The sequence below is a fragment of the Mirounga leonina genome, unplaced genomic scaffold (genome assembly GCF_011800145.1).
Source record: "Mirounga leonina isolate KUSES-001 unplaced genomic scaffold, KU_Mleo_1.0 Mir_228, whole genome shotgun sequence".
Taxonomy (NCBI): Eukaryota; Metazoa; Chordata; class Mammalia; order Carnivora; family Phocidae; genus Mirounga; species Mirounga leonina.
The window spans coordinates 1,210,257-1,231,732 of NW_023270619.1; the positions used below are offsets into that span (position 1 = coordinate 1,210,257).

At 46.7% G+C, this 21,476-nt stretch overlaps 1 protein-coding gene across 6 annotated transcripts in view; it reads right to left on the minus strand.

The window, feature by feature from the left end:
- MPPE1 (metallophosphoesterase 1) overlaps window positions 1-21,470 on the minus strand; it is a 25,235-nt gene extending 3,765 nt beyond the window's left edge. The window contains exons 1-9 of one of the 6 annotated variants that reach the window (XM_035029298.1): window positions 21,358-21,470; window positions 20,419-20,612; window positions 10,330-10,703; window positions 7,221-7,329; window positions 3,701-3,804; window positions 2,465-2,539; window positions 507-639; window positions 310-375; window positions 64-186 (exon numbers count right to left, since the gene is read on the minus strand). In XM_035029298.1, the coding sequence (XP_034885189.1) occupies window positions 64-186; window positions 310-375; window positions 507-639; window positions 2,465-2,539; window positions 3,701-3,804; window positions 7,221-7,329; window positions 10,330-10,598 (879 nt within the window). In that variant the 5' untranslated portion in view covers window positions 10,599-10,703; window positions 20,419-20,612; window positions 21,358-21,470. The other 5 variants (XM_035029301.1, XM_035029302.1, XM_035029297.1 and 2 more) reach the window with 5 other exon arrangements.
- Between the last annotated feature and the right edge of the window lie 6 nt (window positions 21,471-21,476).

A 21,476-nucleotide genomic window follows, 5' to 3' on the forward strand; every position in this document is an offset into this window, starting at 1 on the left:
CCCCCCCCCCCCCCGGCCCCGACCGTCTGTCTGTCGGTGGGTGGGCCCCCGCTCCCCGCAAACCTGCTGTGAGGCCTCCCGGGAGAGCACGTCGTATCTCTCCTTAAACGGGATGGCCCGCTCTTCCAGAGGCGCGGCGTCCTCCCCGGAACAATTCGCATCGCTCCTCCGGAAAAGCGGGAAATGCTGCCGGCATTTGGAGAGGGTCCCGTGTGACCAGCAGGCGCTGGCCGAGGGGCCGGAGCCCCGCAGCCCCGCAGCCCCGCAGCCCCGCAGCCCCGGAGCCGGGGCCGCGCGGTGCGCACTCACCTGCAGGAGCACCGGGGCCGACGCGGGCAGCAGCGGCGCCCCCTGGCAGCGGCCGGGGCCACGTTTCTGCGGTGAGAAATCCGTTAAGCCGCCAGAGCCGGCCTCCCCGAGCGGTAGGAAAGGAAGGGGGCGCTGAGGGATGCACCAAACACAAAGTGCAGCGACCGCCCCCACAGAAGATGCCAGGGCAGACGCACCTGTGCCTTCAGGTGCTCTCCTACCTCGCGGGAGCAATTCAGTTTGTGAGAAATTTCGATGAGTTCGCCTTCGGCTTCAGAGCAAATGTGGCAGCCATCCCCTTCCAGGGCGACGCTGTTGACCAGCACAAAACTGAGGCGGAGGGAGCAGGCGCAGAGTCAGCGCCCCTGGGCTTCCCGGGCCGGCCTCCGGCCACACTGCTCCCGAGACCCTAAAGCTGAGCGCCCACGGCCTGAAGAACGCGCCCCAGCGCTGCCGTAGCCTCAACCCGACCGCCGTGTCGTAGGCACGAGTTACTAAGAAAGCACGACAGCGCTGCACTGGGAGCGCGGTCTAAGACACGGTCAAGTTTTAGCCTTGAATGGGCGAGAACTCCCGATTACAGAGCTCTGAGATCGGAGCACCACTGCGCCCCCCATGTCACCCTGTGCCTCGCCTGTGAAGACGCGGACACAGCGGCACACCCGTGCCACGGACTGCTGGGGACCGAATGCAGTACTACCACCTGCCCGCCACGAGGAAGTCCTCAGGAACCGCGCAGCGCTGTGACCGTGACGTTCAGCGAACCGTGCGCAGCATTTGCGGACGTCGGTACACGCAGCAGACCAGGCTGGGGGGCCGGGGAGGGCTGTGCGGGCCAGAGCTAACTGCTGCAGAGGATCCCAGACCAGGGTGCTGATAAAGTCAGTGATGGTTGCCCTCTACAAACCACTCCACCTTCATGAGACTTTTACAGACTCCCATTAAGTAACTCTTACTTCCTACACACTTACCACTGGGCATGAAGAAGGTACCTGTCAGTAAACACTGCGGGAAATTTAAAGAATCTTAGCGATTAGGAGCTGACAAACCGAATGACCTGAAATATGATCAGTGTGTTTAAAGTTTCTTAAACTCTACGCTAAGGGAAAAAGAACTAAAACTATGTCAAGTCTTTATAGGACTCAGGAAAGGAAGCTTAGAGACTCGGTCCTAGGGGAGGGGAGGAGTGAGCATTGGTGGAGAACCCCTGACCTGGTCTCTGGGAGTGTCACAGATCATCTCTTGTGATCGACCCAGTGAGCTGCCACGGCCAAAGCCTCGAGTGCTGGACACCCATGGGGGCCACAATCTAAAGAGGAGGAGGCTTCCTCTCCCACCTTTTCTTTCTCTACTAGGTCTGCAGCCAGAACAACGTGTCCGATCTTGTCCACTGCACTGCGAACACACACCCAGACCTGAGAGGGTCCGGAGACAGCACGAAAATGGCCACACAGAAGGGGAGCTGGTGCTCATGGTCAGACGAAAGGGTCGGGATGCTTTGGTCTACAAATCAAGACTGAGGGGAGTGGGGGTGGTACACAGCCAAAGCACAGTAAACACACCTGCCCCCAAATCCTGGGTGAGCATACCCACAAGAGCATCCTTTATAAGGGGAAGGAAGTACATTTTGAACAAATAAAAATATGCTCCTTTACAGATTGGGCTGATGAATTTTCTACCACCCAGAGACATTGCAGGCAGGAAGAAAATGCCCTCAGTGGCTGGGCAAAGTCATACACTGGCCAGTCCACTTGCAGCTTGCTAAGGAACACCAGGCTGGTAACCCTGACAGTGACCATCAGGGAGGGATGAGGCCTGCGGTGCCTTCATCAGAAACTGTATAGGAGGTCACACGGAGCCTGGCTCCGACCCAGGATGACAGCTCCCTTAGAAAATGAAGTTCAGGGGCGCTTGGGTGGCTCAGTCGTTAAGTGTCTGCCTTCGGCTCAGGTCATGATCCCAGGGTCCTGGGATCGAGCCCCACATCCGGCTCCCTGCTCCGCGGACAGCCCACTTCTCCCTCTCCCACTCCTCCTGCTTGTGTTCCCTCTCTCACTGTGTCTCTCTCTGTCAAATAAATAAATAAAAAATCTTAAAAAAAAAATGAAGTTCAAAGGACAGAGGGGCTTCATAAGAATTCACAAATAATACTCACTTCATTCCTTTCCAAGAAAACAGCCTTTCGGGGTTGAAAACTTTCTCAAATCGTTTTATTTTGTATGTGCTCATCCTATATTCAATTGTAAAAAGAGACATTTTTCAGAGCAAGCCATTTTAGGACCTCTTAAGAGTTAGGGGAAACACGGGAAATAACTCGGGATCTGAGCGCCGGGCTAGCTTTGGGAGGGGAGAGCCCCAGCTGCCCCGGGCTGCCAGGGGCAAATCTCAGCTCCACCACTGAGTGACTGCAAGGCCTGGGGCAAGTGACTTAGTCCCCAGAGCCGCAGTTTCCTTACGGCACAATGGGTAAAATACTAGGACCATCGAAAAGATGAAGTGAGTTGATATATCGAAGTAAAGGGCTTAGCCCCGATGTTTATAGCAGCACCAGAGCCCAAGTAAGGAAAGAGCCCATCGACTGAGGAAGGGATAAAGAAGAGGCAGCGTATATACATGGAATACTACCCAGCCATCAAAAAAATATGAAATCTTGCCATTTGCAATGACGTGGATGGAGCTAGAGTGTATTAGGCTGAGCAAAATAAGTCGGCAGAGAAAGACAAATACCATATGATTTTACTCATATGTGGAATTTGGGAAACAAAACAAATGAACATGGGGGAAGGGGGAAAAGAGAAAGAGAAGCAAACCATAAGAGATTCTTAAATAGAGAACAAACTGAGGGTTGCTGGAGGGAGGTGGGTTGGAGATGGGCTAGATGGGGGATGGGCATTAAGGAGGGCACTTGTTATGATGAGCACTGGGTGCTGTATGTAAGTGATGAATCACTGAATTCTACTCCAGAAACTAATATTATACCATATGTTAACTAACTAGAACTTAAACAAAAATTTGGAGGAAAAAAATAATAAAGTGCTTAAAACAGGCTGACACATCATAAGCACTACGTAAATATTATTTACAGAAGTCTAAATGGTCTTGTTTTCTGAGTCCCAAAGAAAATAATTGGTCATTAATGTAAGTTTCAAGTTAGAATCACCCAAGGGCACATACAAATCATTTATTTAACAGAGATTCGTAAAGGGTGTACAATGTGCCAAGACAAAAATTTTCCTTCACCATTGTGGAGTTTATGCTCCAGGGCTTACATCTTTCAAGGCCACCAAATGTCCCCCCCACAGCACAAACAAGGCTCTCACCTGAATGGCGGCAGGTTTAAAGTTACAGTTAACGAAGCTCTCAGGGTGCAATGCTTCACTGAACTACTTACTGATAGTGGAAGCCAATGTCATGGTTGCCAGCAACCACCTTCAGCTGCACGTGACGTGGGTGTCTGAATATTTTCTGAAACCGCTCCACATCATCTGCCCAGGCCTATGACAGAACGGGTCACTGCTGAGACCCAGAGAACCCTCTCTTCCCTGTGGCTAAAAAAAAAAAAACACACACTCCCTATTCTGATGATGAGAAATTAATTCCCCCATCCAAATCAGATTAATGTAGAACCTAGAATTTCTAATTCTATGTCATACTGCTTTTTCCAAGACTTAATATTTTAATTTATTTAATTTGATGTCAGCTTTTAAATGGTATTCCCCCATATTAAAATATTAGATGGCGGGTGCCTGGGTGGCTCAGTTGGTTAAGCAACTGCCTTTGGCTCAGGTCATGATCCTGGAGTCCCGGGATCGAGTCCCACATCGGGCTCCCTGCTCGGCAGGGAGTCTGCTTCTCCCTCTGACCCTCCTCCCTCTCATGCTCTCTGTCTCTCATTCTCTCTCTCTCTCAAATAAATAAATAAAATCTTTAAAAAAAAAAAATTAGATGGCAATTATATACCCATTATTTTAAGATCCCCTAAAAAGATTCCCTGAAGCCCATGCATGGACCCCAGGTTGATAATCACTCCAGATATGGACACTATAGAACAGGCTCTTAGGAAATGTCAAGTAAATTCATGTGTCTCAACCAAGACAAGGATGAGCACATCCCTCATCTTAGCATTTCCCTGTGGCTACCACTGTGAGAATGAGAATGGATAGGATGTAGGGGAAAAAAAAGACAAAATCCAACCAAAATTTCAACATTATTCTGACATTTACTTTAACTATTAAAGCTCGAGAATTATGTTTGTATCATTCTGCTTCTTATTAAGCCTAAAAATATAAATTGGACAAACACAGGGAAGACAATACTTAGTTGGATAGTAATCAACTTTATCCTAAAAGTTTTAAGTAAGGCCCAATCTAGAGAAATATGCTAGAGAGAGAGTCCTTCAATATATTTACAAAGACTTCACTTTAACAAACAAAATTAGAAAAACAAAAAGGGGTGCCTGGGTGGCTCAGTCAGTTAAGCATCTGCCTTTGGGATCTCAGGGTCCTGGGATCGAGCCCCATGTCAGGCTCCCTGCTCAGTGGGGAATCTACTTCTTCTCCTTCTGCCCCTCCTTTCTCGCTTATGATTTTTCTCTCTCTCTCTCAAATAAATAAATAAAAGCTTTAAAAAAAAAAAAGAAAAACATAAAATGCTGCCCTTAATTTGCAAAAGCAACATATACATCCAACCTCATTTTATAACTAGTTGCTAGTTACATATAGTATTTCCATTATCTCATATTCAATTATGAGACCCTATAAACAGTGGGTTGCTTTTTTTTTAAAGATTTTATTTATTTATTTGACAGAGAGAGAGCACAAGTAGGCAGGCAGAGGGAGAGGGAGAAGCAGGCTCCCCACTGAGCACAGAGCCCGATGCAGGGCTCAATCCAGGACCCCGGGATCATGACCTGAGCTGACGGTAGACACTTAACTGAGCCACCCAGGCACCCCAAACCGTGGATTTCTAACCAGATCTGGACCAAGACTTTCTTTGTAAAGCTTTTGGATTATCCTGGGAAATGCCAATGGCTTTTTAAAAAATATCCCACCCCAGTATAGCCACTCTGGAAAACAGTATGGAGGTTCAGTTAAAAATAGAGGTACCCCACGACCCAGCAATTACACTACTAGATATTTATCCAAAGGATACAAACATAATGATTCGAAGGGGCACATGTACCCCAGTGTTTATAGCAGCAATGTCCACAACAGCCAAACTATGGAAAGAGCCCAGATGTCCAACAACAGGTGAATGGATAAAGATGTGGTTCATATATACATGTACACACACACACACACACACACACAATGGAATACTACTTAGCCATCAAAAAGAATAAAATCTTGCCATTTGCAACAATGTGGATGAAGTAGAGGGTATTATGCTAAGTGAAAAAGACAAATACCACATGATTTCACTCATATGTGGAATTTAAGAAATAAAACAGAGGATCATAATCGAAGGGAAGGAAAAATAAGATGAAAACAGAAGGAAACAAACCATAAGAAACTCTTAACTCTAGGAAACAAACTGAGGGCCGCTGGAGGGGAGGTGGGTGGGAGATGGGGTAATTGGATGATGGGCATTAAGGTGGGCACTTGATGTAACAAGCACTGGGTGTTATATACAACTGATGAATCACTGAACTCTACCTCTGAAACTAATAATACACTATGTTAATTGAATTGAATTTAAATAAAAAAAATTTTTTTAAATATCCCACCCCCCAAAATCCCTCCTAAAACCATTCATGACCAAACATTTTTAACTAAGCAGCAAAACAGTTTTTTCTTTTTTCCATTAATTCCAGGAATATAGTAAGTAAAATATTTTGATAGCTAAGGTGAAAACAGCCTTTCTCTTTGGTTATGGAAAGACGTAGGTCACCTCAACACCCAGATGGAGGCCCCTGAAGGCGCAGGAAGCTCACACCAGGCCCCCATGGCTCCTTCTGCTAAGAGGAGGGGTGCCCGGGTGGCACAGTTGTGGTTAAGCATCCAAATCTTGATTTCAGCTGAGGTCATGATCTCAGGGTTGTGAGATCAAGCCCCACGTTGGGCTCTGCTCTCAGCACAGAGTCTGCTTGAGTTTCTTTCTCCCTCTCCCTCTGCTCCTCCCCCAACTCACTCTCTCTCTGATAAATTTAAAAAATTTAAAAGGAGGGTAGCAAGTAACTTTTATAGCACAATTCTCATAATTTCATGGTTAAATAATCAAGTGTAAAGTCAAATTACATTTCAATATGTATTCCGTAATTCTGGTGACAAGTGAAATTGCATGCACCTTGCCTCTTTTTCCACTTCCTGAGAGGCTCACGGGAATGTGCATTCCAACAAAGTGAGCTCTGACTAATCTACCTATTTCCTATATAAACAAATACAGTGGAGAGTCGAACAACATGAGTTTGAACTGGGAGTGCGTCAGCTTATACGCGGACTTTTTTTATAAAGACAGTACAGTACCATGAAGGTATTTTCTCTTCCTTATGATTTTCTTAGCAACATTTTCTTTTCTCTAGCTGACTTTATTCTAAGAATACAGAATAGAATACACGTAACATACGAACTGTGTGTTAACTGACTGTGTTACCAGCAAGGTTTCCAGTCCATAGTGGGCAATTAGTAGTTAAGTTTTGGGAGAATCAGAAGTTATACACAGATTTTTGACTGCACAAGGTCAGCGTCCATACTCCGGCACTGCGCAAGGGTCAACTGTCTAAGATTAGCTTGCCTGACCCAAGACTGGCATGAGATACAGACCCTAATAAGCTTCAAGAGGGACTATACATGTTTAGTGTTGGTGCTAAGCAAAACTTCCAAGCCTCACAGATACTGCTTCATGGATTTTTCTGGGCTGCCTGTCCTGGACCCTCAAAGCAGGATTAGGGTGCCCGGACCACAGGGTCCTACCTGGGAGGAGCTCCACTTCCCTTCATCAAAGATGTCCCCTAGAATGAAGACGACTTCTGGCTGCAACAACCACAGAGCCGTCTGGAAGGCTCTCTCCATTTGCCACTCCCTTGAGGTCAACAGGAAAAAGCACAGCATCAGTCTCTTTCTTAAGTAGAGCCTAGATCTGTCTTATGGGCCATTTAAAAAGTGAACCGAATAGTCACATTCTCCTTCCACGGCCCCACCCCTGCATTCCCATCCAGGCCTGCAAGGTCAGAGTCCATATCTGATTAAATGTGGGGAACAAGGAGGCTGAGGGAGAGTCGGGCTGCCCCGCCCACACATCTTAAAGGCTGACTTCCCCTATGTGGCACCCACAGATCAGACCCCACACTGCACCCCAGAAGCCATCCCTCAGTCACGACAAGCCCCAAAGGTCAGGGAGAGCTCAACGCAGCTTCCAAAGATGCCCTGTGTAGACTGATTTTGCACCACACCAAGATGATAGCATCTGCCTTAAATTTCAGTTCTCCTTGAAGGACCTCAACTTCCTGCCTGCCTTCAGAATTGGGGGAAGATAATGGGAGAATCAGACTAGCCAATATCAAAACTGTAAATCCTGTAGATTTCAGACATCCAAGGACTCATCTGTAGGTAAGACAAGTGAATGAAAAGAGCCTGGGGGGCGCTTGGGGGACTCCGTCGGTTAAGCGTCTGCCTTCGGCTCAGGTCATGATCCCAGGGTCCTGGGATCGAATCCCGTATCAGGCTCCCTGCTCAGCAGGGAGTCTCCTTGTCCCTCCGCCCCACCTACCCCCAGCTCGTGCTCACTCTCACTCACTCTCTCTCTCAAATAAGTAAATAATCTTTAAAAAAAAGAATCCCGCCTGGGATCCAGACCTGACAGGCAACGAGTTAACACCCCAGCTCCACCCATAAGCCCTTGTCCCGCCTTGAGAATGTCACCTACTCTCTCTGATTCCTATTCTTCGTTGGTAAATGGGAATAATAAAACCTACTCTCACAGGGAAGTTATGGGATTAAATGAGATAGCATTTGTCATGGGCCCAGCACTGACACAGAGTAGGCGTCCAAATGTCAGTGCTTTCTCGAACCACTCTCCCTGGCCAACTCTGACCTGTGTCATTTTCCTAAGGATCCCAATTCTTCCCTCCTTTTTAAGGCAACCTCCTTAAGCAAAACTTCCAAGCCTCACAGTCTCTCCCCTACCAAAGGGGACTGTGACATCCCAGGGCACAGAAATAGGGAAAGATAATTTGAGGTCAGCGAGGACCCTGATCCAGGCCCCATATAAACTGTTGCATGGCGCACACCTCCACTCAAGATACCTCCCAAAATCCAGTTCTGTTTTTCTCGATTGAATGTTACTCACCCTGGAGAAGAAAGCATCTAGAAACCGCAGCAGCAAGAGGGCAGGGAAGAAGGCTCAACTGCTAAGGCCCAAATGAAGTCAAAGGAGGTCTCACCCAGGCCCTTCTCTACCTCATGCCTCCTTTGGTTTAAAACTCGAGTACAGAAGGACGGCAGCCCCTCCACCCTTCCTTCTTTTGTCTTGCCTTCTTCCCTCACCCCTGGGGACATTACACCTCTCCCCCTCCCACTCAACATTAGGTTCACCCATATCCAGAGTCCTCCAGGGATATTCCTGCTCACAAGGATAAAGACCTGTTTGGGAGGCACAAATGCAGTCATGAGGAAAAGGGGTCAGGGTGGGGGGGTCACCAGGGGCAAGAAGAGAACTCTGCTGCCCTGGTGGCTGAAAGCCCACCAGTCACCTTCTGGTGGGCGTAATTCACGACAGCCAAAAGGTGGACGTATCCATCAACAAATGGACGGAGAAACAAAACATGGTCTAAATATACACTGCAATAGCACCCCGCCTTAAAAACGGAGGAAGTTCAGGCTCCCTGCTTAGCAGGGAGTCTGCTTCTCCCTCTGACCCTGCCCCTCTCATGCTCTCTCTCTATCTCATTCTCTCTCAAATAAATAAAATCTTTAAAAAAAAAAAAAAAAGGGAGGAAATTCTGACACATGCCCCAACACGGACGGACCTGGAGGACATTCTGCTCAGTGAAATAAGCCAGACACAAAAGGACAAATATTGCACAACTCCACTTATATGGGGGACCTAGAGGAGTCAAATCCAGAGAGCCAGAAAGGAGCATGGTGGGGGCAGGGGCTGGGAGAAGGGGGAACGGGGAGTCGGTATTTAATGAGGACCAAGTTTCAGTTTGGGAAGAAGACAACATTCTAGAGATGGCTGGCGGTGACGGCTGCACCACCACGTGAATGTACTTGATGCCACTGAAATACACACTTAAAACTGTTTACGATGGTAACTTTTATGTTACGTGTACTTTACCACAATTAAATTTTTTAAAAAGCCTTTTTTTTAAAAAAAAGATTTTATTTATTTATTTGTCAGAGAGCGAGAACACAAGAAGGGGGAGCAGCAGGAAGAGGGAGAAGCAGGCTCCCCACCAAGCAGGGAGCCCAATGCGGAGCTCGAACCCAGGACCCCGGGATCATGACCTGAGCCAAAGGCAGACGCTTAACCAACTGAGCCACCCAGGCGCCCCTAAAAAGCCTTCTGATGGGAAAGCAGGTGGACTCTGCTGGGCCAGTCTAAGTTGGCGAGGCAGGACCTGATCCTCTCCCCAGGGTGACAGCCACCACATCTGCTCTGCTCTGGCTGCCCAGAGCAGGCAGACACCAAGTGGGCTCAAGACACACCAGCAACTGCCAGGGGGGACCACCAAGCCAGGCCGACCACACCCATGTGCCAGACCTTGCCGTGGGCATTTTCCTCACACGGCCTGTGAAGTCTCTGGTATTAACCAGTTACAAACAAGGAGGCAGAGTCAGGCTTGGAGGGGCCCTAGGAAATGGTCCAAAGTCACAAGACTCAAACCCAGACCTGCCTCCCAAATCCTGGGTCCTTATAAATAACAGATGCTCTGCAAACAGTATGTTCAAGGAAAAGTCAAATGCCCCATATGTCTCTCTTTGAGAGGTAAATAACTAATGACCACCCTGACCTATAGGGAGAGGGATTCACCCTTTTTGCCTGTAGAATTTCAGAAAGATTCCTGATTGTAGCTCCTACCTTCGTAATTTGTCTAGCCAATGGCCTCGCACTTCCCCAAGCAAGTGGGTATCAGCCAAAAACATGGCTTTCAGAGTCTTTTGTCCACTGTCGTGGGCTGGAGTTTTCACCTCAGGCCAATCACACCGAAAGATCACTAAGTAATAGATTAAAAATTCACAAAACAGAAGCACGGCAAAGACAACAGCTGTGAGTTTCAACAGCAAGGAACTCCTTCTCTTTAGCAGACAAAGATGCTGTCTTCCAAACCCCAGCCGAATCAGAGCCATGTCTCCTGCCCAGGAGTCACCAGCATCGAGGAGTGAAATCCATCAAGAATTCACCATGAGAGAACTGTGGAATCCTGGTAAGGTGTCCAGCGCTTAGCCATGTACCTACAGGGGGAAGAGAAAGGATCAGATTACGTTTCTTAATAATGCCATAAACACTCCTTCTATTAAGAACTAATGAGTTACAGGGACGCCTGGGTGGCTCAGTCGTTAAGCGTCTGCCTTCGGCTCAGGTCATGATCCCAGGGTCCTGGGATGGAGCCCCACATCGGGCTCCCTCCGCCTCCCTCCGCCTCCCTCTGCCTCCCTGCTCCGCAGGAAGCCTGCTTCTCCCTCTCCCACTCCCCCTGCTTGTGTTCCCTCTCTCGCTGTGTCTCTCTGTCAAATAAATAAATAAAATCTTAAAAAAAAAAAAAGAAAGAACTAATGAGTTATAGAATCGCACCTATATTCCCAAATAAATGAAGTGTCCAGTACTTGTACAGGATAATATGTTGGATCATGCTATAAGAATGATCCTCCCTCTAACACGATAAAGTTTCACTGCCACTTTGGAAATCATTAAATAAGAATCCCTCCAGAGGATGTTAAGGTAGGAGACATAAGGGGCACCTTGGTGGCTCAGTCAGTTAAGCCTTCGGCTCAGGTCATGATCCCGGGGTCCTGGGATTGAGCCTTACATTGGGCTCCCTGCTCAGAGGGGAACCTGCTTCTCCCTCACCCTCTGCCCCGCAACTCGTGCTCTCTCTCAATCTCAAATAAATAAATAAAATCTTTAAAAAAAAAAAAAGGTAGGAGACATAATGGAACAGTCAACAAATATTAAGTAAGTATAACTTGACTCCCAAAACTTGACTCCCACACCTCGACCTTACAAATCAACAGGCCAGCAGCCCCCTGTATTGTGTTGCCTCTGGTGTGAATTCAGCACTTTTCCATATTGCTTTTCCACAAAAGAATTGAATATTCATGGACAATGTGCTTCAGGGATGCTGAGCAATACATTCCACTCTGGGCTCAGAGACCAGGGTCTCACAGAGCCACCCATCTGTCAACACGGCATCTGGATTATATGTTTGCAAGAATATGGGTTTTCACCTGCAAATGAGCCTTAAAATTCTGGATGGCCTTCTGTTAGAAGACATCTATGTACAGTGGTTTCTCTATGGGAAACTTTAAAATGTTTAAATGAATCATAAATGAAGTTTGTATCCTATTTTAAAAAAAAAAAAGCATCCACTTCTGACACATCTGAAGAGAAAGGTCGGTACAAGGATGACCTGAAACAGGCTTTAAGAAGTGACACGCGGAGCACATGGGGGGCTCAGTCGTTAAGCGTCTGCCTTCGTCTCAGGTCATGATCCCAGGGTCCTGGGATCGAGCCCTGCATCGGGCTCCCTGCTACGTGGGAAGCCTGCTTCTCCCTCTCCCGCTCCCCCTGCTTGTGTTTCCTCTCTCGCTGTGTCTCTCTCTGTCAAATAAATAAATAAAAATCTTAAAACAAAATACTTAAAAAAAAAAAAAAGTGACACGCAGGGCGCCTGGGTGGCTCAGTCAGTTAAGCGTCTGCCTTCGGCTCAGATCATGATTCCAGGATCCCAGGATCAAGCCCCTCAGCAGGGAGTCTGCTTCTCCCTCTCTTTCTGCCCCTCCCCCCCAGCTTGTGTGCACTCTCTCTCTCTCTCAAAATAAATAAATAAAATCTTAAAAAAAAAAAAAAAGAAAAGAAATGACATGCTACTGATGTTCCTCACCTTAGGCTCCCGACCAGGATCTTAAAGGGCAGTGACCTGATAGCTGCAGAGAACTGGAAAGGGAGAAGCTCCGGAAGTCTCTCGGGGGAGGCTTAGAGGGCCACTGACCACAGATCCTCACTGAGCCAATAAATATAGAAAATCCCTTCCTGGGGGGGACGCTTTTCTAAGATGAATCCAGGAAACCTCATATGGCTGATAGGCAAGGGGTCAAGAACACTCTCTCTCCTGGAGGGTCTAAAATAATCTCTGCAAAATTCAGTTTCCAGAACTGTCCACATCTGCACATAAGCCTGAGTCCCTGTAAGAGTCCCTAGCTTACAGCACAGTGGCGTTCTACATAACAACCAACCATTAAGCTACAGAAAATTTTTTAAATCTTACCTAAAGAAAAATAAATGGGGGCAAACACATATTTTGAGCCATTATCAAAAGTTTAAAACAGAACCTCAGAATTGAAAGTGATAAATGATGGATGCCCTTCCTGCTCCTCCAAATGGAGCACTGACAACATCTGTGGCTTTTCAGAAAAGAAGAAATGACAGGATCGGAGGGGCAGGAATGGCTCTGGGCCCAAATGTTCACCCTTCCTCTGCCTGCTCTCGAATGGCATTATTTACAGTAAATCCTTGATTGAAGAGGGAACAGGACAGGAATCCCAGATTGTAAATGTGTCCTTTCAGACAGGGAGGTCAAAGGCAGGGGTGCATGTAATCAGGGATCAAACACTCGTCCTGCAATTCTACTCCGAACACCCATCTATCTTTATCAAGAGGTCCGACCACCGGTGACCACGTGCCACACGCTGTCCTCTCCTCAGAACCTCCTCGCCCAGTCGGTTTCTCAAAGGATGAACCACGTGGGCCACGTCTCTAGAATCACCGGATGCTTTATCTTCCAACCGGGGACATGTTTGAGAGGGAAAAGTGGCATTAAGGATAATAAAGACGGGACAATGGTGTAAGCCAGGACAGTCCCAGGCCCCTCAGGGAGCGCGGTCCCCCTGTGCATGATTCCACCCGGTGAGGCCAGTGCTTCATCTGATGCCCAGGAGGACAGAGTAACGCGTCTCTTGCTGTCATCCACCTCTCAGCAATCGAACTCCAGAATGAGGTACAAATGCCCCTAGTAACCATTCACCAGGGAGACGAAGAACATGGATCCTCTATTTGGGTGATGCTCATAAAAGAGAGAAAGAGAGAGCCTCAAAGGAATCATGAATGTATTTCTCAATACCATCTCATTTCCTTTGGTTTGAGTCAATCAAATATATCAGAAGAAACCATTTGGTGTTACTATCTCACTTTCTTTCAAAAGGCCCAAGAGTCTTCTGAAATCCTAACCACAGCAGCTGAAACTTCCCAAAAACCTTCACGTTTCCTCAGACTTGCCGGGAGGAGGGAGCCCGGCCTCCTGGGGCCAGCCCTACAAGCAGACTTTTGCTCTTTAGAGGCTCCAGGTTTTCCCGGAGCTGAAAACCAGAATGACGACTTCGTAATTGCTCCTCTACACCCACTTCCTTTCATCTAAGAAGCTGGTTTCGGGAGTTGTAACTAAGGTTCGGAACACGACCAGGGGACAGGAGCGGCCTGGACCAAGGCAGGCCCAGGCTGCCGTCCAAGTGCAGCACACAGCGGGGGTCAGAGGCTGCAGCCCCTCAGCTTCCCTGGAGCCACGGAAGCAGGACAGGACACACAGAGACAAGCCAGGGGAGCTCTCCCCGACCCACCCCCTCCCATGTACCTTTGATCCTGCTGACGCCCGGCCGGCCTCTGGCCCCAGGCTGACAGCTCAGATAAGGAGGGCCACGGGGCAAACAAAAGGTTGGGGGAGTCCCTGCCCTTCCCACAAGCATCTATGTTCTTTTTTCTGTAAAGACATAAAAAATATCCTACAAAGAGCCCTCCAGCCAGAGGACTTAGAATAAAGGAAGGGAAGGAAGAAGGGAGGTGGGAGGAAGGAGGGAGGGGAGGGGGAGGGGAATAGGGGAGGAAGGAAGAGGGCAGGGCGGGGAAGGAGGGAGGGAGGGAGGAACGGATGAAGGACAGGGAAAGAGGGAGAGCAAGCTAGCTGGTACTGTTACATATTTTCTTGTGAAAACCCTAACACCATGTGACTCAGCTCTGTGGTATAAGAAACAGAACTCCTCATGGGGTGAAAACCATTGTTTGACAACTTCTGACACCAAATCCTTAAACAAAATTCCTTTTGCTCAAATCTTGGAAATCTACTTTGCTTTCTCTATCCAAACTCATTGTACTACTCTGCAAATTAGTACTCCCCGATGTTGTCTTCAAGGCGATGGCCAAAACACACACACCCACACCCCCCTTTTCCCTCCTGAAATGAAGCCAGAGTAACTTTTAGGGCCCATGGCCGATGGGGGGTGGGGCAGGGGGCCCACCGTCCCCCTAGAAATGCCACAGCAAGGCCAGCGCCAGGCACACATGAGTAATGAGCTCCCCCCTTATGGCTGCTTCCAGATGCCCATGAAGTGCCCTCTCCTTGTGCTCAAGCCAACCTCAGGGACAGCACGGCGTCCTCATTTATGGCCGTAGCTGACCTGTGAAAGGAACACGCTGACCACGAGGAATAGGGAGCAACGGACATTTCCAGCACAGGGGCAGACCCGGCACAACGGAGCGTACCTTTCTCGGGAGGAAAGAAGAAAACCTCAGAGCTCTACAGGGAACCTTCCACTCTTTCCTCTTCCAGTATCTCATCCTAGGTTATGAATACCAACCGGTGGAAAACAGCTACGCTGAACTGGAAAAAGCCCAACATACAGCTCTGCTATGTGACTCTGGGCAAGCCACTTACCCTTTCTGAGCCTCACAATGGGGGTCACAGTGCTGCCACCACTGATGTCATGGGGTTGACAGAAATGATGTTCACAAATGTGCGTTTTTTAAACAGTGAAACCTTCCGTGAGGCAGGTATGTCAGGATTAGATTAGAGAGCAAGCCTTCCACTCTGGTGAATTCAGAAGCAATGGAACTCAAGTCAAATAGCCTTAATCAGAGTAAGGAGAATGAAGCCCAGCAACTGCAGAGAATCTAGAAGCTGTGGCCGTCGTTCTCCACTCATGTACCAAGTTGGACTTTCTAACACTTGACATCCAAAGTCCCTAGACCCTTTCCTCACTAAATGTAAACCTGAACTTGTATCTCAACCATAATGAGTAGGTCAGTGACTTAAAATCCCCACATCCGCGCAGCCCGAATAACCAAATGCTGCTCTGTCTTCCACGTCTCGGCTGTTACAGGCTAATGAAGAGAAACTGTGTTCTTTCCAAGATAAAATGAAAGGGGGGCCTGGTCCCTCATCAGAGCACTGTGGAGTGCTCTACCCAGGCCCAAATGCGGCCAACTCTTCTTGCCTCCTCCATAAATACAGGGGGGGAAAATGTGATTATCCATCTTATATCGCTAGATGTACAACTAGGCCATGACTGCTTTCAATAAAGAGACTATTCTCTCTGTGTGTTGCCTTCTTGTGGTTAAGTGATGAAGAACTCTGTCCATGTTAGACACTTCTCTGCATTAGCAGACTTGGGTTCAAAAAGCAAAATTACTAAAATGTGATTTTTTTTTAAAAGATTTTATTCATTTATTTGACAGAGAGAGAGAGAGAACAAGTAGGCAGAGAGGCAGGCAGAGGGAGAGAGAGAGGCAGGCAGAGGGAGAGGGAGAAGCAGGCTTCCCGCTGAGCAGGGAGCCCCATGCGGGGCTCGATCCCAGGACCCCGGGATCATGACCTGAGCCAAAGGCAGCGGCTTAACCGACTGAGCCACCCAGGCGCTCCTAAAATGTGATTGTTTTCAACTCACCCCCACCCTCCAAAGTGAATCTGTCAATTTTATTAAGCTCATCAAATGATATCCCAGCAGGAAAACTACACAGGCCTCCCAACACTGTTCAGTCTGGTTAGGATCAAAAGGCAGACACACAACGCCTCTCAGGACCCTTCCTGACTCGTCTATAAGAGAGCAAGGTTTGATATTAAAGGTCCCAGGAGGCCCTGGTGAGAACTCAAGTGCAGAATCTGTGCGATTTTGATTTCTACCCCCTACACACACCTTATTCCTGACATCACACATGATGACGTCAGTCACATTTACCACCCCGTAATTTTTCCAAAAGCTAAAAGAAACCCATCCCTGGTTTATGAAATCGGTTCAGTGGTTGGTGACCAGAGTTTTAAAAAACAAGATAGAATAAAACAGAATTGAAAACATTAGCCTGTAGTGTACGTAGTAAAGGTAAGGCATCATAAAGTTGATTTCACAAAACTCTTGTCTCTACTTTTCTGTACATGGATCTGTGTGTCCTGGTCATGATATAAAATGTATTTCTGACTTCACTAGTCTGTAAGCTCCCTAAGTCAGGGACCTTGCCTTGCCCATCCTCACATCCCGCCTCTGCCAGTGCCCAGGATGGTGCCTGCAAACAGTAAGTGCTCAATAACATCTGTGGAGTAAATGGCCTACATTTAACCTTATTGTCCCAAACATTTCAGAATTACAAACATATATTATCACTCCTTTGGTCTTTAAATGCGTCACAGTCTCCAGCCATAGAAACAGGAGGAACAGATTCGAGAAGATGTCCTGTTCCCCTTGGTCAGAGGGACAGGCAGGAATTTAAAGACGGGCAAACAGGTGCACAGAACACATTTTCTCACAGCCCCTGTGTGGAACTCTTACAAAGGAAAACCTTGCATGGCCCTCTGATGACAGGGAAGTAATGACAATCTTCCCCGAGCCCTTTTGGAGAAAACAGCTTTCTTTCTAAAAGGGAAGTACATGAAAATGCCTGGTAGCGCCTGATTTCTCTCCTAAACCCCGGGGCTGGCATGAGCCGGGCAGCTGGGGAAGTATATATCCCAGTTGTGTTCTTTCCTAGTACAAGAGCTCAGGCAAGTCACTCAGAGAAACAGAAAAGGGGGAGGGGGAGAGACAAGATGGTTATTTTAAAAAACAAAAAATAAAATAACAAGCATTGACGAGGATGAGGATAAATTGTTAACGCTTGTGTACGGTTACTAGGAATATAAAATGGTGCAGTGCCTGCAAAAAGTGGTGTGGTGGTTCCTCAAAAAATTAAAAATAGAACTACTATATGATCCACCAATTTCACTTTTAGGTATATACTCAAAAGAACTGAAAGCAGGTGGGACGCCTGGGTGGCTCAGTCGGTTAAGCATCTTCCTTCAGCTCAGGTCATGATCCGGGGTCCTGGAATCGAGTCCTACGTCGGGCTCCTTGCTCAGCGGGAAGCCTGCTTCTCCCTCTCCCTCTGCCTGCTGCTCCCGCTGCTTGTGATCTCTCTCTCTCTCTCTGACAAATAAATAAAATCTCTAAAAGAATAAAAAAATTTTTCTTTGGGCGCCTGGGTGGCTCAGTTGGTTGGGCGACTGCCTTCGGCTCAGGTCATGATCCTGGAGTCCCGGGATCGAGTCCCACATCGGGCTCCCTGCTTGGCAGGGAGCCTGCTTCTCCCTCTGACCCTCCCCCCTCTCATGTGCTCTCTCTCATTCTCGCTCTCTCAAATAAATAAATAAAATCTTAAAAAATTAAAAATTAAAAAAAAAATTTAAAAAAAATAAAAAAAAATTTTTTTAAAGAACTGAAAACAGGGACTCAGATATGTGTACACCCATGTTCACAGCAGCATTATTCACAAGAGTCAAAAGATGGGATCGACCCCAATGTCTGTGGATAGATGAATAGATAAGCAAAATGTGCTATATGTATATCTAAATATAATGGAATATTACTCAGCCCTTAAAAAGGAAAGAAATTCTGACATAGGCTACAACATGGATAAATCTTTTTTTTTTTTTAAGATTTTATTTATTTATTTGAGAGAGAGAGAGAGATCATGAGCAGGGGAAGCAGCAAGCAGAGGGAGAAGTAGACTCCCTGCTGAGCAAGGAGCCCGATGCAGGACTGGATCCTGGGACATGAGCTGAAGGCTGATGCTTAACTGACTGAGCCACCCAGGCACCCCAAACACAGGCATTTCTGAAGTCCACCTCAAATTTGCTGAATCAGAACCTTCAATATTTGGGCCCAGGAATCAGCACTCATAAAATGCCCACCAGCAACATGGATAAATCTTGATGACATTATATACTAAGGTAAATGAGCCAGTCACAAAAAGACAAAGACTCTATGAGTCCATTTATATGAGGTCCCTAAAGTAGTCAAATTCATAAAGACAGAAAGTAGATGGCAAGGTGGTTGCCAGGGGCTGGGAAAAGGGAAAATGGCGAGATGTTGTTTCATGGGTATAGTTCCAATTTTGCCAGATGGAAAAGCACTAAAGATTGCTTGGACCACGATGTGAATACACTTAATTGGACTGAGCTATACACCTGCTTGGTATTCTACCCAAATGAGTTTAAAACTTATGTCCACACAAAAACCTGACATAAACATAGCCGCTTTCTTCATAATTGCCGAAACCTGGAAACAACCAAGATGTCCTTCAATAGGTGAATGGATAAATAAACCATGGTACCTGCGGACAATGGAACATTATTCAGTGCTAAAAAGAAAGGAGCTATCAAGCCCTGAAAAGACATGAGGAACTTTAATTGGGTATCATTAAGTGAAAGAAGCCAATCTGAAAAGGCTACATACTGTAGGATTCCTTCTATATGACATTCTGGAAAAGACAAAACTATGGATACAGTAAAAGATCAGTGGTTGGAGGTGGGTAAGGGGCAGGAAGAGACAGATGAACAGGTAGAGCACAGGAAATATTTAGGGCAGTGAAAATACTCTGTATGATACTATAATGGTGGATATATATCATACATTGTTAAAACCCATAAAATATACACCACCAAGAGCCGACCTAATGTAAACTATGGCCTCTGGGTGATTCTGATGTGCTAGTGTAGGTTCATCAATTGTAGCCAATGTGTGACTCTGGTGCAGGATGCTGATAATGGGGGACAGCGTGCTATGTGGGAGCAGAGATCATATGGAAACTCTCTACTTTCTGCTCAGTTTTGCTGTGAACCTAAAACTGCTCTAGAAAAGTCCATTAATAATTAGCAAGATGGTAAATTTTTTGTATATTTTACCACAATTAAATATTTTTTAATTTAATCATATCCTGATACATGATACAGCATAGATGAACCTTGAGGACATTATGCTAAGTGAAATAAGTCAGACACAGAAAGACAAAGTACTGTATGATTCTACTTATATGGGGGACCTACAGTAGTCAAATTCATAGAGACAGAAAGTAAAATGGTGGTTGCCAGGGCCAGGGTTGGGGGGGATGGGCAGTCATTACGTAATGGATATGGAGTTTCAACTGGGGAAAAAGAAAAAGTTCTGTAAATGGATAGTGGTGACAGTTGAAGAATAATGTGAATGTACTTAATGTCACTGAACTATAAGCTTAAAATGGTTAAAATGTTGGGTACCTGGGTGGCTCAGTCGTTAAACGTCTGCCTTCAGCTCAGGTCATGATCCGAGGGTCCTGGGATCGAGTCCCACATCGGGCTCCCTGCTCGGCAGAAAGCCTGCTTCTCCCTCTCCCACTCCCCCTGCTTGTGTTCCTGCTCTTGCTATCTCTCTCTCTGTCAAATAAATAAATAAAATCTTTAAAAAAAAAATGGTTAAAATGTTAAATTTTATATTATGCAGGTTTTGCCACAATTTTCTAAAAAAAGGAAGAGGCACACGAACACACACACAGGACCCTACAAGCTAACGATGTCCTATAGCAAGGGCTTCCTTTTGGATCTAAATATACTACCTTTATAGGGGCGCCTGGGTGGCTCGGTCGTTAAGCATCTGCCTTCGGCTCAGGTCATGATCCCAGGGTCCTGGGATCGAGCCCTGCATCAGGCTCCCAGCTCAGCAGGAAGCCTGCTTCTCCCTCTCCCACTCCCCCTGCTTGTGTTCCCTCTCTCGCTGTCCCTCTCTGTCAAATAAATAAAATCTTTAAAAATAAAAAATAAAAAAAAATATACTACCTTTATATATAAAAAGAAGTCTTGGGAGCCTGGGTTTAGGGAATATCACTGAGTCACCTTCTCACCTTTTAAACAATACAACTGGTAGATGAGACTGGTGAGATGAGATGAAGAAGCTCTAAGTTGGCTTGTGTTCCCCCAAATCAGAGCGCAAAATAAAGCAAATATGTGTGTGTTGTTGCTGAAGAATCTTTCCTTCGGTTAACCACTTTTTAAAGTGGATAATGCATCAGTCCCAGAGGGTACAGCAGGTGCTGCCCTGCAGCACACAGAGAAGGAACCCGATCAGTGTTTAAAGTAAACAAACACACAAACAAAAAACCAGCTAAAGAAAAATGACTGACATGTCATTGCTCACGAATAGCTCTGGTAAATTACAGCACAAAATATTAACATACAATATACGCATGCCACACTGCTCTGTATTGCCCAACACATAAAAATAGCAGCTGCAATCCATAACTGAGAACAAAACACTTCATCCATTGACTGAGTTTTAACTTCAAAGCCATCATTAAATATCTAAATTCCCTCCCCCCAAAAACAGCACTAAAAAATGTGTAATATGCACTGATCCATAGTTTTTTCTCTTACTTGTCCATTACCTTAAATATATTACCACAGTGTCATCAATGGCTATTCGAATGTTAAATGTTCCACCTTAAATAAGACGGATTTTTTTTTTTTTTGGTCAATTTACATCAGCAAACTAGAAAGCGAGAGGCGCCTACGATTTGCTACCTGGGCCTTAAGTAATCGTGATTCTCCAGCAAGTAAATGACTAATTCCCAGAACACCGCTTTTTCAGCTACCTCTCAATCCTAAAAAGGCCAGGAGGTTCCAGTCTGCAGTAACAAGAAATAGCAATTAACCTAGAAGCCTAAATATCATAGCATGGTCCTAAGGAAACATGGAGAATCCTGCTTGCGGCGGGCGGCCAAGCACCCAGCGAGGCAGATCGCAAAGCCAAGCCTCCCGGGCGAGCCGGGCCCCCACCACTTCACCTGTCCTCCGGCCCGCCGAGCATCCAGGCAACTTCCTGTTTCCGCGCACGTGGCCCAGCGGGTCGGCCGGGGTTCGTCCTCAGGCGCAGTTAATTATCCAGGCTATGGGAGGGGTTGAC